Source organism: Lethenteron reissneri, chromosome 20, assembly GCF_015708825.2.
Source record: "Lethenteron reissneri isolate LAM-NWPU_2019-01 chromosome 20, ASM1570882v1, whole genome shotgun sequence".
Classification (NCBI taxonomy): domain Eukaryota; kingdom Metazoa; phylum Chordata; class Hyperoartia; order Petromyzontiformes; family Petromyzontidae; genus Lethenteron; species Lethenteron reissneri.
The window spans coordinates 2,313,822-2,326,968 of NC_083798.1; the positions used below are offsets into that span (position 1 = coordinate 2,313,822).

General features: G+C 44.1%; 1 protein-coding gene across 2 annotated transcripts in view; it reads left to right on the forward strand.

Moving 5' to 3' along the window:
- Positions 1 to 13,147, forward strand: part of LOC133344587 (receptor tyrosine-protein kinase erbB-4-like) — a 257,044-nt gene that overhangs the window by 155,799 nt on the left and 88,098 nt on the right. For both annotated transcript variants that reach the window (XM_061554583.1, XM_061554585.1), the window contains exon 15: positions 12,023 to 12,180. In XM_061554583.1, coding sequence (XP_061410567.1) covers positions 12,023 to 12,180 — 158 coding nt within the window. The remainder of the gene's footprint in view (positions 1 to 12,022; positions 12,181 to 13,147) is intronic.

Here is a 13,147-nt window from a genome sequence, read left to right on the forward strand (position 1 = left end):
TTGGCAATGCTCACTCGCTATTTGGAGGAGGTGGGGGGGGACAACGGACATTCCAGTCGATCAAGCACCAAGCACGGCCTGCGATGTCGAGACGCGCGCGCACACGACAAAGTGTGAAGCGACGTTTCTATCAACTTTGTGCGCCTGAACCGGCGTAGCTTCGCGTGGCGAGAAGACTCGCCCCCCCCACCAGCGCTGATAACTCAAGCAGCCGATTCTGCATGCGGCGCACGTGAAGTCAGCTCGCGATGGCCCACAAAGCCGCACGCAGAACGTCTCTCTCCCCAGTGCCGGATGAAGCTCGTGCGGGCGCCTTGTAGCATGATGTTATAAAGGGGCCCTAAATAAATAAAAACACATAAATATAAAAAAAAATACTTGCATAGTAAAGTAATTGTATTTTTTTTATTTGCTGTATAGCCAGATAATACGACAAATCGCTAACCTTAAACACCCAGTCGTTCATAAAAGTTGAAGGCAGTATAGTACTATAGTAATAGAGCAAGTGCAGAATCACTGAACCGGAATTGATAGCTTGAAAGCATTTAGCGCGGGGCCCTTGAAAGTGTGGGGCCCGTAGCATTATGATACTTTTGCTACGAGGATAATCCGGCACTGCCCCCCCCCCCCCTTGCGTTCAGCAGTTTTCCAAACTCCAGTCCTCGCGATGTCTTTTCCGGGATTACCAATTTACTCCACCAATTTACACACGTCCCAACGTGCCGAACGAAGCGATTCCGGGCTGTCTTCGTTGATAATAAATATCAGATTGAGATCTCAGTGTGCATGTGCTTAGCACGGCACGCGGGACAACGTTCAGCATGGAACGAGTTCATAGTTATTGTCATTACATTAAGGCCGCTACAGTATTTACTTTGGGGATGCTTCCCTGGAGAGCACGACCTAAGGCGAAAACAACGTACATTGAAACCTATTTCACGATTGACTTAATTATATGAAGGTAGGATATGTTATATATCCTACCTTCATATTTAGAAATGCTTCAAATGCCTGGTAGATATATATCTCACACGCAACCTCTGAATGATCAACAAATCCTATTTCCACGCTTCCTTTACTGTAAAATAGCTGATGGCCACACCACAACCCAGCCTAATTTTTTGAGATTTGAACTAGAGAAACTAAATCTCATAATTTACAATCAGTTTTAGAATACTGCTCATAAACTTGTATGAAAAGGCAAAACACATCAATATATGCTCATAAGAGAGTGTGACTTTGAACCAGAGTAGATTGGACTTTAACTCTCTTCACCTGAATTCAACTGCTCCCTCGATGCATTGCTCAGTCGCTGCTCTGTGTCACGACGCGCTGGGGTTTTGCAAGGGTGGGACGTTAAACTGAGGTCCTCCCTTCCCCGAGGATATTAGAGAATCCGCAGCAATCTTTGATAAAGAGCAGGAGGGGGGGGGGGGGAGTTTTAACCCCGAGCTCTAGGGCTCGATACAATCTTGGATCTAGGAAAAATTGCTGCCCTCGCCTGGTCCGTTAATACAACTTAGGTGTGACTTGGCCAGTCCCCTGTTGACGAGACGTGTGCTTCACACGACGAGGTATCTTAAGAGACGGGTAAATAAACTAGCGCCACGTTCGGTGGGGTTGTTGGCGGTAGTTTCCTCGGTGGATACACAATTTCGATGTGGGGAATTTGCACGCTATGATACCTTGCCCTCTCCTAAGAGGTCAGGGGAAGGTCATTATGTTTAGAGGAGTGCACAGGAACAGCACTTGCATGCAAGTGGTGAGACCAGATTCAAATCAGAATGTTTGAAAAAAAAATGCAACATTCTTCTCTGGGAAGGTTTAGTTATTTCTATCCTTGGTTATGATGCTTGTGGGTCTTTTGGTCAGTAACATCAAATGGGGTCAGATCACATGGTGTGTGCATCGGGATGAATCTCTCAAAGGGGGCACTTTAATGCCGAATGCAGTCGGTGACCATGTCATTTTCTCAGGAAATTGTTGCGTCCACAAATCTGTTCTCAGAAACGGCTTTTTGAACTCTGCAACCGCAGCATATGGTTGCGGTGGTGTGTTACAATTTAACAGAATGGACAGACGTCCTTTAGAAAGATTACCACTGGACACAAACAGTTTAACACCTGAGGTCAAAATCCTGATCAGTGCCATTGATGCCACTGCACTTTGCCAGAGCTCCCTTGTTTTTCATCCAGATCCCATAGCTACCCATATTGTCGGCAACTGCCCTCCAAGGTCTGTTTTCACAGTGTCCCATCGCATGGCTTTAGGTCCTGTCCTTGGCCACCCTCCTCTGGTTGCCAACTCACGCACGGACGCATCAGTAATTTGCCCTCCTCCAACCTCCATCAAGCCATCGGAACCTCGTCCCGATAACATCTGCAATTTCACACGTCCCATGTTTTCAGCTGAATTTATGAGTTGCTAAACCCCCGATCCTGCCGTGCGATTTCTATTGTCTATCACCTGCACCGATACGCTGAGTATAGCTGGAATCTCTGGCCTGTACAACACCACACGCACTGTCGTTAAATAGGAAAGTTGAATATGTTCATAGTCCATCAAAAATGTCTACCTTGATGTCTAAAATTGATAATACATCTCTCGACCTCCTCGACTTTGCAAACCTCTTCCTAAATATATTGTTCTTCACGATCTCATTTCCAGTCGAGCTACCACGAGATACATCACGTCCTCGTCTCAGTCGCTCAGTTATTTTGGAGAGCTCTGCTGAAGGCCCCAGCCTGAGAACTTGTTATGCAATGCCGTATCCAGGTTGATAGCTAACAAGTTGTGCTTGACCTACTCACTCCACGTTTCTGAGGTAAACATTGGCCAATTGTTTCTACTGGGTTACGTGGTGTCTCTACCATCTCCACGGTTTTAGCGAACTTATAGTTGGGATGTACTTTGGGTGATAAATAAAATCATTGGCAATGACTGGTCCTTAAGGGAAATGAAGGAGTCCAAGTATGAACATATTAATTCTACAGCTCTTTTTGAACTTCCAATTCGCCTCTGCATTATTAGTTTCTTGAACATTTGCATTGCTGATTCAACCTCGTGGGTGCCTCATTAAAAATAAAGGGAAATCAAGGGCTGAAGCTCAAACTCTGTACAGATTTGGTCAGAAACCTGATCCTCCAGTGACTTCTACAGGCATCTCACAGCCCTGGCAGCTGAGTGCTTCATGCGCACCATGGCTTCATCGCCGCACAATTTACCTGCGATGGGAGCTGCATCATAAAGTGCGCGTCGCCAAAGGCCCTCAATACTTCAGAGTGCACAGTAAATGTGTACAAGCCTTCGCGTGGCGAGCGACCGCTGTGAGCGATGGTGACACAACGCTTTTCTGCGCACGTAACTTTTTCGTGAAGATAATAAAAGTCACCGCCCATATTTAATGAGGGCCTGACCTACAGCAGAGGTGACGTGACTGGATATTGTCATCACTTGTCATCAACATGGATATAAAGCACAATGCCACTTCTAAAGCAGCATTTATATTTTTTTACAGGACATCACAATCAGAGTTATCTTGTCAGTGTAAGCATGTGTGTCAATTTTAAATGTTACTGTTTTGTGTAATCCGTTTTAAGAGTTTGATATATTACATTTTCTTTGATTTTAACTATGCAGTACAGGTGGGCATTTCTTCAAAACGTTGCAGGGGGTTGCTTGTTTTCATTGGTAAAGCATTCTGACTGTAAAGCTGCTCTTACCAAGGCTGCAAAAAATACTGCCCTGCAATGTGGAGAAGCTGACACATTTCCCACCAGTGGACTGTTACGCCGCCAGGAAATCACTCCCCAGGGCTAACGGTTGCAATCGATAAGCATGGTGGAGCACTCGGCCAACCTGTTAAATGGGTAGAGCACATGGCCGCGACCATTACGTTAACCAATCAAAGCCTGGGTGGAGTGAGAGGAATGGGGCAGCGACGTGGTAGGCGACGGCGCTTCAGCTGCTGGTTGTGGAGGTTTGCGGTTAAAATCAGTCAGGTCACCCTGGCTGGTCACACGGGCGTATTAACCGTAAAATACGACTTCACTGGACGTTCAAGGACCCGGAGAAAAATCCACGCGACCACGAGGAGAACATGCGAACTCCAAATATACAGCAGCAGGCGTCAGGGTCGAACACACGACCTCCTGCATAGCAGGCGAGGGAGATAACATCTCCTAGCCACCGCGGCGCCCCCATTAGGTGAATTGCATTAGTCCATCAAATGAACTTCTACAGTGATAAGAACATTTCATCATGTCAGGAATGACCGCGGTAGATGATTACCTCACTCGGCCTCTTTCAACCGATGCCCAATGTAGCTCACTGAACCAATGTAAAGCATATTGGTCACCTAAAACACGAAATAGATTTATAACTGTAAATCTCACTGTTGGGATATGTGACGTTAATTTAAACAAAACATTTGAGATAATTTTCCTGCGTGAATTCAATGGTGACTGGGCTGATGAAACACCTAAGTAGCCAAAATGTAATAATAATTGTTATCACGACTATTTATTTATGAGTATTATTAAAATGTTCAATACTACTCTTAAATACAATTTAAATGTAGCAGTATGTCCAAGGTCATGTTTTGAATAATGTTCATGTTGAAAAGCAATTATTTTTGTTCTTTTAACAAAATAAAATGAAAGCATTTTTTTTTACTGGAACATTCACTTTCAAATGTCTCATAATAGCATGTTGTCAACCTCGAGTGCTTAATGAAATAACTAACCACAAAATACTTTTTTTTCACGTAAAAAAATCCTGCCAAAATCGGTCATAGTTGTGCATTCTTGTTTTTCAGTGACATCACAAATTACTTTCCTTATTGAAGCAATAGCAATCTTAATTGTTTATATACATGGACAAACAGGTTACATACTAGATGCGGTGACTGAAATCTTGCACATTTTATTTTGATGCTCAGCTTCCTGGCGTGCTGTGCAAGTGGTTGAGATGGGAAAACTAATCATGTGTTTTTTAGGTAAGATGCAAACAAATTGAAGCTCAGCATCCTATGATCTCCTTCTAAACCGCAGATTCAATACAATTCATATATAAGCAGCTGTATCATTAAACACATAAAATGGCTTATGTTTCATCCACTGGGATGGCATCACAAATATGCACTTGCCACTAGTCCGCTGGCTGTTCACTTCTCGAGCTATTGTGAAAAGTCCGCCATAAATACACCACTGACCTAGGTGACAGATTATAGAGATCCAGAGTCACAGTGCTAGGCATGGCAGCATGAGGCTGAACTTTATGTATGGATATATTTTGAGCTTCTTTTGCACCGTATGTACCCAACCGTGCTAATCGGAGGTGCAGGAAAGGACAACAAACTCAACACCAAAAGCAGCTCAAGGAAAGGAGTGTTTAATGTAGATTTAAAGGCGCATAGCTCCAGTGGCTTCCTTATATCGGCAAGGTTGGAAGATACACAGAGCTCATGATGGCAGTGCAGTATGCTGGTTTCTCACCAAATCCGAATTATTAATTATTAAATGTTTCTTTACGTATAAACTATGTTGCTTTTATAATTGAAATCCAGTTTAAATCCTCCCACAGTAAAAAAAAAAACCTCATAAATATCTTGGCCAAACATTCCAATGCAGGGCCCTCCTGAAAAAAGAGCTCATGGGAATGTATGTGCCTCTCATATATAAGATGCTATTGTTATTATCTGTTGAAAAATAGATATTTTCTTAAATGTGGTCTTAACAGAGCTGTTCAAACATTATTATTTCCTCTGATGTATTTTTTGGGTTGTATCGTGTGCGTTTTGCATGACGTTTTGCTCCATATGGAGGGGACCAAAAATTGAACAGCTTGCTGAACATACTCCGTTTTTTTTCCATGCATGCTGAACAACAGCATGCTGAACAACACGTGGTACAGCACAAAAACACATCAGAGCCATACATCACAACCACGTATTGTTATTGTATTGTTATTTTTTTGTTCACTAAACAATACATAATGGCGAGTGCAGAATGTTTGGTTGACATGTGTAATGACAGGGTGACACCCACTGGCCTGGAAGAGTAATCAAGGATATGACCAAGGTTATGTAACAACTAATCAGAAGGGGGGGCGTATCTGGGTTAAAGGTAAAAGGTGGGGTTAGTCGGGAAGCTCCAGGAACCTGCTAGAAGGTTCTGGAAAGGGGCGTGGCCAGAGGTGCAGCCCGGCCATGCCGAGAGGTATATAAGGGAGAGCGGACCCAAGGTTCGGGGTTGTTACGGTGGGGTCCCGGGTCGTGGCTGCGTCGCTGCTCGCCGTCATCTCTCTCCGTCGTTCGGCCGCGTCGAAGATCTTCTGCGCGGCTCCCAGCGCCGTCATCGTCACACCAGTCGGCCAGCTGTGTGGTGGGATGTAGGCGATGGGACCGTGCAGTAGGCCGGCTGTGTGTAGCTCAGTTGAGGAGACGTAGCTATATGTCGGCCTGTGTTGTGCCCAGTGTGAGAAATAAATAATAATAATAATAATAATAAGAAGAAGCCCTCTGCACGACGTGTCTCGGAAATCGCTCATTACACGTGCTACTTTTTCACTCAAAATAAACCCGCAGGTTTATGTCAGAACCTAGTGTTTTTTGAGCTGCCTTAATGCTCTTAATAGCACCAGTTTCATTGTCACTGCACATTACAGCATCTCTATAATTTATATGAACAATGTACCGATGTACTTTTGTTGCCTGTCCATTTTGACACAGATTGCAGCGATTTGACTCTTTTTTAAGTTAATGATCGCCGCAGAATGCGGTGGCCTTGCGACAAGTGCACTAGTGGGAGTGCTGCTCTCTGCTCACCCTCCGCACGGCAGCGCATCGTGTCTGCTGCTCCGCTGTTATGGCAGCGCGCGTCTGAAAATGACCCCTTCTTTCACAACCAACGCTGGCTGCCTGACCTATGGAGTATTTCCCAACGGAGTGACTGACTGCTGGTCAAATAGGTGACAGTAGACACAAAAAATAACAATCTGACCCTTCACCTCTGTGGTCGGTATGAAGTAGGCACTTTCTTTTTGCGTTATTATTACTCCGTAGGCGTAACATGACTGCTCCGGAGAAGGTTGCCATAAAGGAATGTGTCTGTCAAAGTCGCCGTAACCTTCCGGTGGTGCTAACTCAAGTCTACATACAGAACGTGTGCCAAAAGCCAAGTGGGCAAATTGGCATTAGAGATGCGGAGAGCTTGCATCACTTTAAATCTCGTGCTTTGTGGCGTTTTGATAAATTACGAGTTGCGGGGTACCAATGGAGGATGAATGTTGTACATGTCCCCTTATTGTTCTGCTATTATGTTGAAATCGAGAGGTTGTTGAAGTGCATTCGCCTATTTCAAAGTGAGAGGGAAGGTCAACTCACAGTGATGTTCTGCTACGAGTGATCACGCCGTGTCTGGCAAAACCTCCCTCCTCCTTAGGCATAGAGTTGGATTGGCGACGACGCTTCATCCCAGTGTAGCTGTGGGTTAACAGAGATAAGAGTAGTTTAACACGTACGCTTTCGTGACCAGTATTCTTCATAATAAAGGTTTCTGGGTGAGATCGCGTTATTTATAAATGTGTCGCAACCCTCCGCCACCTGACACGGCCAATCAGTAAAAAATGTGTCACGTTAACAAAACGCCAATTAGTTACTTCTTCAGCCCACCGGTGTGTTTGAAGAGTGAACCCACAACATTTACAATTTGAGTAGCGTGACGTTTCGCTGGTAATTACATCCAGCATCTTCGGGCGATTTGCCAGAATAGTGAAGCCATCCACCTGCTTTCGGTCTTAAATAGTGCAGGATGACATCATCACTGTTCGTGATCAGAGGCGGAGTTGGGGGGGTATTGCAATTATGTAATAGATCAGTAATCAGCCACTTAGCATGTGACTCCTCTATAAGGAATTGCAATATGTATTGTGTATTACTTAATAATATATAAGCGCACAACTTTATCTGTGATGAACACTGCACTTTCCATCATTTTCATGCAGGGGGCGCTGCAAACATACGCGCCCCCTGCATGAACGATGGAGGCGCAGGGACAGACGTTCGATCACGTTAGAATCGATCTGCAGACGGCAGTCTTCTCGCACGGCCAGCAGCTCTGTGTCGCCCTATCTCGATCCCGCAATCCCAAACAGGTGAAAGTCCGCATCGAACCGAACCCCCAGCAAGGCCATCGACTTAACGACGAGAGAAAATTCACACGAAATGTCCTTTTCAATGAAGTCTTCCAGATGTAAAATGATATAAGCTTTTAATGAAGAAATACAATTATATAATTCAAAACACAATCAATTCAAAGATGTTTCATTTTAAAACTTAAAAACGGAGCATCGGGTGCTTGCGTGAATGCGTCGTTCGTGTGAATTTTTTTTCATAACTTTCCTGGCTGAAGGCCACAGGTGCCCCCGAACAACCCCTAGTTACTTAATAATACGATTCCAGGCTGCGCTAAGTCTGTAGCTATCAGAGCAGTTGAAATTATTTTTCTTTTTCTCAATTTCGATGGATTCTCTAATTAGTCTTGGCCAGTCATAATTAGTTTTGCATAACACTTCAATGTTATCAAAATCAATTGAATGTCCTTGTTGGCAAGCATGCGCTGCCACTGCTGACAGCTGTGTTTGAGATTATTTAATGTTCCTTTAGTGTTCTTTTAGTCTTACGCTAATGTTACGTCCCGGCTGTCCAATATAGCCTTTACCGCATAGCAATCGATCCGATATACACCTTCTGTTGATCACTTCGGTAATTAATCTTTAGTACAAGACACTAGTTTTTTTATTTGTGTACCGTACCAAATCTTACTTTAATGTTTTGCTTTTGCAAAACACAGGCTAATTGGTCAGTTACTCCTGAGCTATATGGTATTTTAATTGTTTTGATAATCTGAAGAGATACGAATTGTTAATGGTAACTTCCCAGCTGCCCTTTAAACTGTAGGTCTGAAATGCTCTGCCTCTCTTCTGTATTGTGAGTCAAGCGAAATTGCCTCTGTACCATGCAGGTCCAATTTGCAAAAAAATATAGTATATGAATATATATTATGAAACTTAATTTCTCATATACAAAAATGACAGCGACATTAATAACGGTGCAAGAAAACAAATGTGTAAAAAGCAGCGGTGCATCTGTATAACAAAGAAGCACCATTATGATCACCTTCATCAGCCATAATCAATGCACTCCCGCATGAGGGCCCCTGCTAGCCTCTGCCATCTCGCACGGCCCTGCCCTGCAGCAATCCACCGAGCATCCGCGCGTGAGCTCTTTCATCAAATTGTGAGATTTAAGAATGAGGTTAACCTGATTTCCAACGGACAAACAGATCAGCATAATTGACTCAAATACATATTGTGCTAATTGACAACCTGACAATCGGAAACGTTGACACGTTATCTCGTGTAAATTGTCATGCAAAAGATGCATAAAATTAAATGTAATTTCTATTTGAAATACAAAGATGGTCTTAACCATATTGAATAAATATAGCAATAGCATGATGTTAAACAAAATGTCCTGGTGCGAAATGTTATACATGGATTAAAATTGTATTTTAAAAAGCTAATTATCAGGGCGTTATATGTGCAACATTTAACATGTTAGGCATATAGTAAGCTTCTGCTGTCTCTCAATGAAACGAAATAATCACAGTGTAATTGCTGTTAAACTAAATTATCTACAGGAAACAGGAAGCATCATAAAGCAGACGGTGGACAGAACATGGCTCAGTTTCTGTAATTAAGAGCTGTGAATGAATATGATGTGAAGCTTGTAATGAGAATACTGATGGGCTTTGAAATGTAAATGAGACTGCATGAATCCGCTTTGTAAGATGATCAGCTTTGCAGCCTTTAATGTCTAATAAGAGTCAAACACAAAGGTACCAGACTGTTGACCAATGTATCTGTATTGAATGAGCAATGCGCAGGATTTGGAGAGCCGTAGCTATGCCAGGAATGGAGAGCACCCCTAACTAAGTTTGGGCCTTCATTCATACCGACTCCATCTTATGGGTTGAGCTGACCCCAAGCGGTCATTAGTGGCTGCTAATACAGTCCTACGATCTAGCATATATTTTGTGTTGTATGATGAGCAAGCTTTATGTTTACAAAAACCCGTAACAAGGTTATTGAGGTGATCCTGTTGCTGTATACAGAATGAGGAGTTCAAGATGGTTAACGTGGTCATGCTGCACGTCTGAAATTTGACTTAAATGTTCAGTGGAAAATTACGAAGCTATACGAGTGCAGCATCTCATTGTTTCTGTATCGTCCACTGAGGTCACATTGTGAAGCACAGGGCCCACATTGTAACTATCATCAAATCCCACTTCCGGATGAAGTGCTTCCCAAACTGCCACCACAACTCAATACCCTGCATTGCAACGATGCACTGAGCACCATGTCATCCCGAGGTGGGACATCCGATTGGAAAGGGATGCCCTTGTGCTTGTATACAAAACTTTGAAGAATCATATCATGAGCACTTTTGAGAGATTCAGTTCTGATGGGTTCTCGTCTTCCAAAGTAATGAGGGCATCTTTGTTTTTGTGTCGATTGCCCGATATTAAACTTCACAACGTGACTTCCAATTTACCGAGTCTCCGTAAATCACATTTCAATTTACCAGTGCATGAATGTAAAGTTATATAAATGTGCCTTCTTCAAGGTTGCGTGCTGGTAAATTACAGCAAGAATGGGTCTTTTTTTATTCTGTTAAATGTCTGGCATATCTTTTACTTAGCATTCACTATAAATATGCACGCTGGAATGCACTGTAGATATTCGTCAATATATTACTGTATATTTATAATATTCATAATCATCTAGGATCGATCCACTGCTGTATGATGGCCTCTCAAAGCTGTCACCATCTATGGCAATCGTGAAAAAATCCACTGACCTCTAGACCATGAGCTAATCGCTCCATCTCCTTCGTCGACATCCTCTTGGACTCGTTTTTGCCACTCCACATTTATTTTGACTTTCTGAAAAGTTGACACGATGAAATGAACCTGCATATGTTTAATAAACTATTGTTGAATACCAAAATACACCTATCAAAGCTACGTCACGTGATTGTTCTTACGGCTACAATAAGTTACTCCATATACATTATACAGCATCGCACATTTAAACGGTGATATCCAGTAGATATATGAAATGTATACTGAACACATTCCCACTGGAAAAGCGGATGTAGTAAGCATAGTCATAAATGTTATTGTATCTTAGTTTTATAGGCATCTATCAATGGACTGAATCTGCCATCTGTATCATTACGAGTCACGGTCTATCCAAACTGCAGGAAGGACCCTCCCATGAACCGGTGATGCTACACTCAATCTTTTCTGCGACGCAATCTCTCTATTGCCTGCTATTCATATGCTAATCTATTTCTCCTACCATTGTAAGTCATATTATTTACATGCTGTGTATGCTCCTCTTAATGAATCTATGTTGTATCGTTGTCTTCTTGTAATATAGTACCCTGCCTTCCAAACAACATCACATGACATCAATGTTCAGTAGTCACATTTCTGACAACCAATGTCAGCACTAAGCAGTGTGCAATGTGCAAATAATTGCAATGAAAGTAACCAGTTTATATAAACGCAGACGCTATTACCGTACATATTTATGTTTAATTACAGCACATAATGGGGGAAGCTTTCGAGCACAAAGTACCCATTTGGTGCAACAGAACTGCAAATACATCAATAATTGCCTCGGCCTCTGAACCACTCTCCCCTTATTTATTTTTCCTGATGACGACCGCTTGCGTTGCGATCGAAACGTCGTTGTTTTTTTGTTAATTTCTTTGAACCTATCTACGTGACTTTACCGAAAGACCCAAAGAATATCAATTCCTGCAGTCACGAAAGCTTGGAGTCAACATTTCACTCTCCCCTTTTCCCCGCGGCTGTTTTATCTCCCATTAAAGTGAAATGAACAGCCATAGCCTGTGCTGCTGCTGCTGCTGCTGTGTGTGGGCTGTGTGCAGGGCTCCAACAGCTGCGTGAGGTGCGCGCACTACGCGGACGGGCAGCAATGTGTGAGCGCGTGTCCCACGGGCGTGCTGGGCGGCAACGAGGAGCTCCTCTCGAAGTACCCCGACGAGAACAACAGCTGCAGGGCCTGCCACCCCAACTGCTCTCACGGGTTCGCACGCACAGCACCAGCAACCCGGAGCGCGATGCTGCCGGCGCCACGTGCACTGCGTGTGCCCCTGCACCATGCAATGTTGTTAAGAAATGAACATTCGTTTCTTGGGAACTGCTTTTTGCGTCTAGTTTAATGTCCTTCACCCTCCCTCGCCGCACCTCCGATTAGCGCGGTTGGCTGCGTACGGCGCGAAAGAAGTTCAACGTACACTCGCACACGGGCACGGGTGACAAGAGGAACACGCGTGTGCGTGCGCCTGTGCAAACACCAAATGCGTGCGCGCCAATCCTGCTACAACAGGCTCACGTAAAATACAATTATGAACTTCCAGCCAAAAGGATGAGTGGTTCCCCACACCTTTCTAGTTATGGGAGAATGTTTGACCATTCTTCGCCACGCCGGCCAGCGTGGCTTGGTGAAGCACTCCGACCTCGTGGCCGGGAGTTGCACTCGGGTGGCCACAGCGCATCGGCCTGCCACCCCTGCACCTCATTCACAGGCAACGCACGGATGTAACACCGCAGACATTCACGCGCGCGTACCGATGCGTGCGCATGCACTCACTTGGACAAGTAGACTGCAGGGTCAAACGCGCAACTCCAGACACGTGAGCACGTGGAGGCGACTATCAAGCTCGACTCCTTGTCCGTGAGACTCGTCCATTGGATCTGCATCTCGTGGTCTCACAGCATTTCACGAGCCTGACAATCAGTAGATTTCGTTTAATGATACATTTTGTCAATCTCGTGCCACCCCCCCCCCCTGTCCACCTTTACATTTCACTCGTGTTCCAACTAGCGAGGTCTACATGAAGCACAGGCTGTGTGCACACAACGACGCACACCTACGAGAAGATGTCATTGACACGCACGCGGATTGTGACTGCAATGCAACATGCCCACACATAAGCACACCTCTACAGAGGATGGCGCTGCCGTGGTGTCATGGTTGGCACTCTGTAATT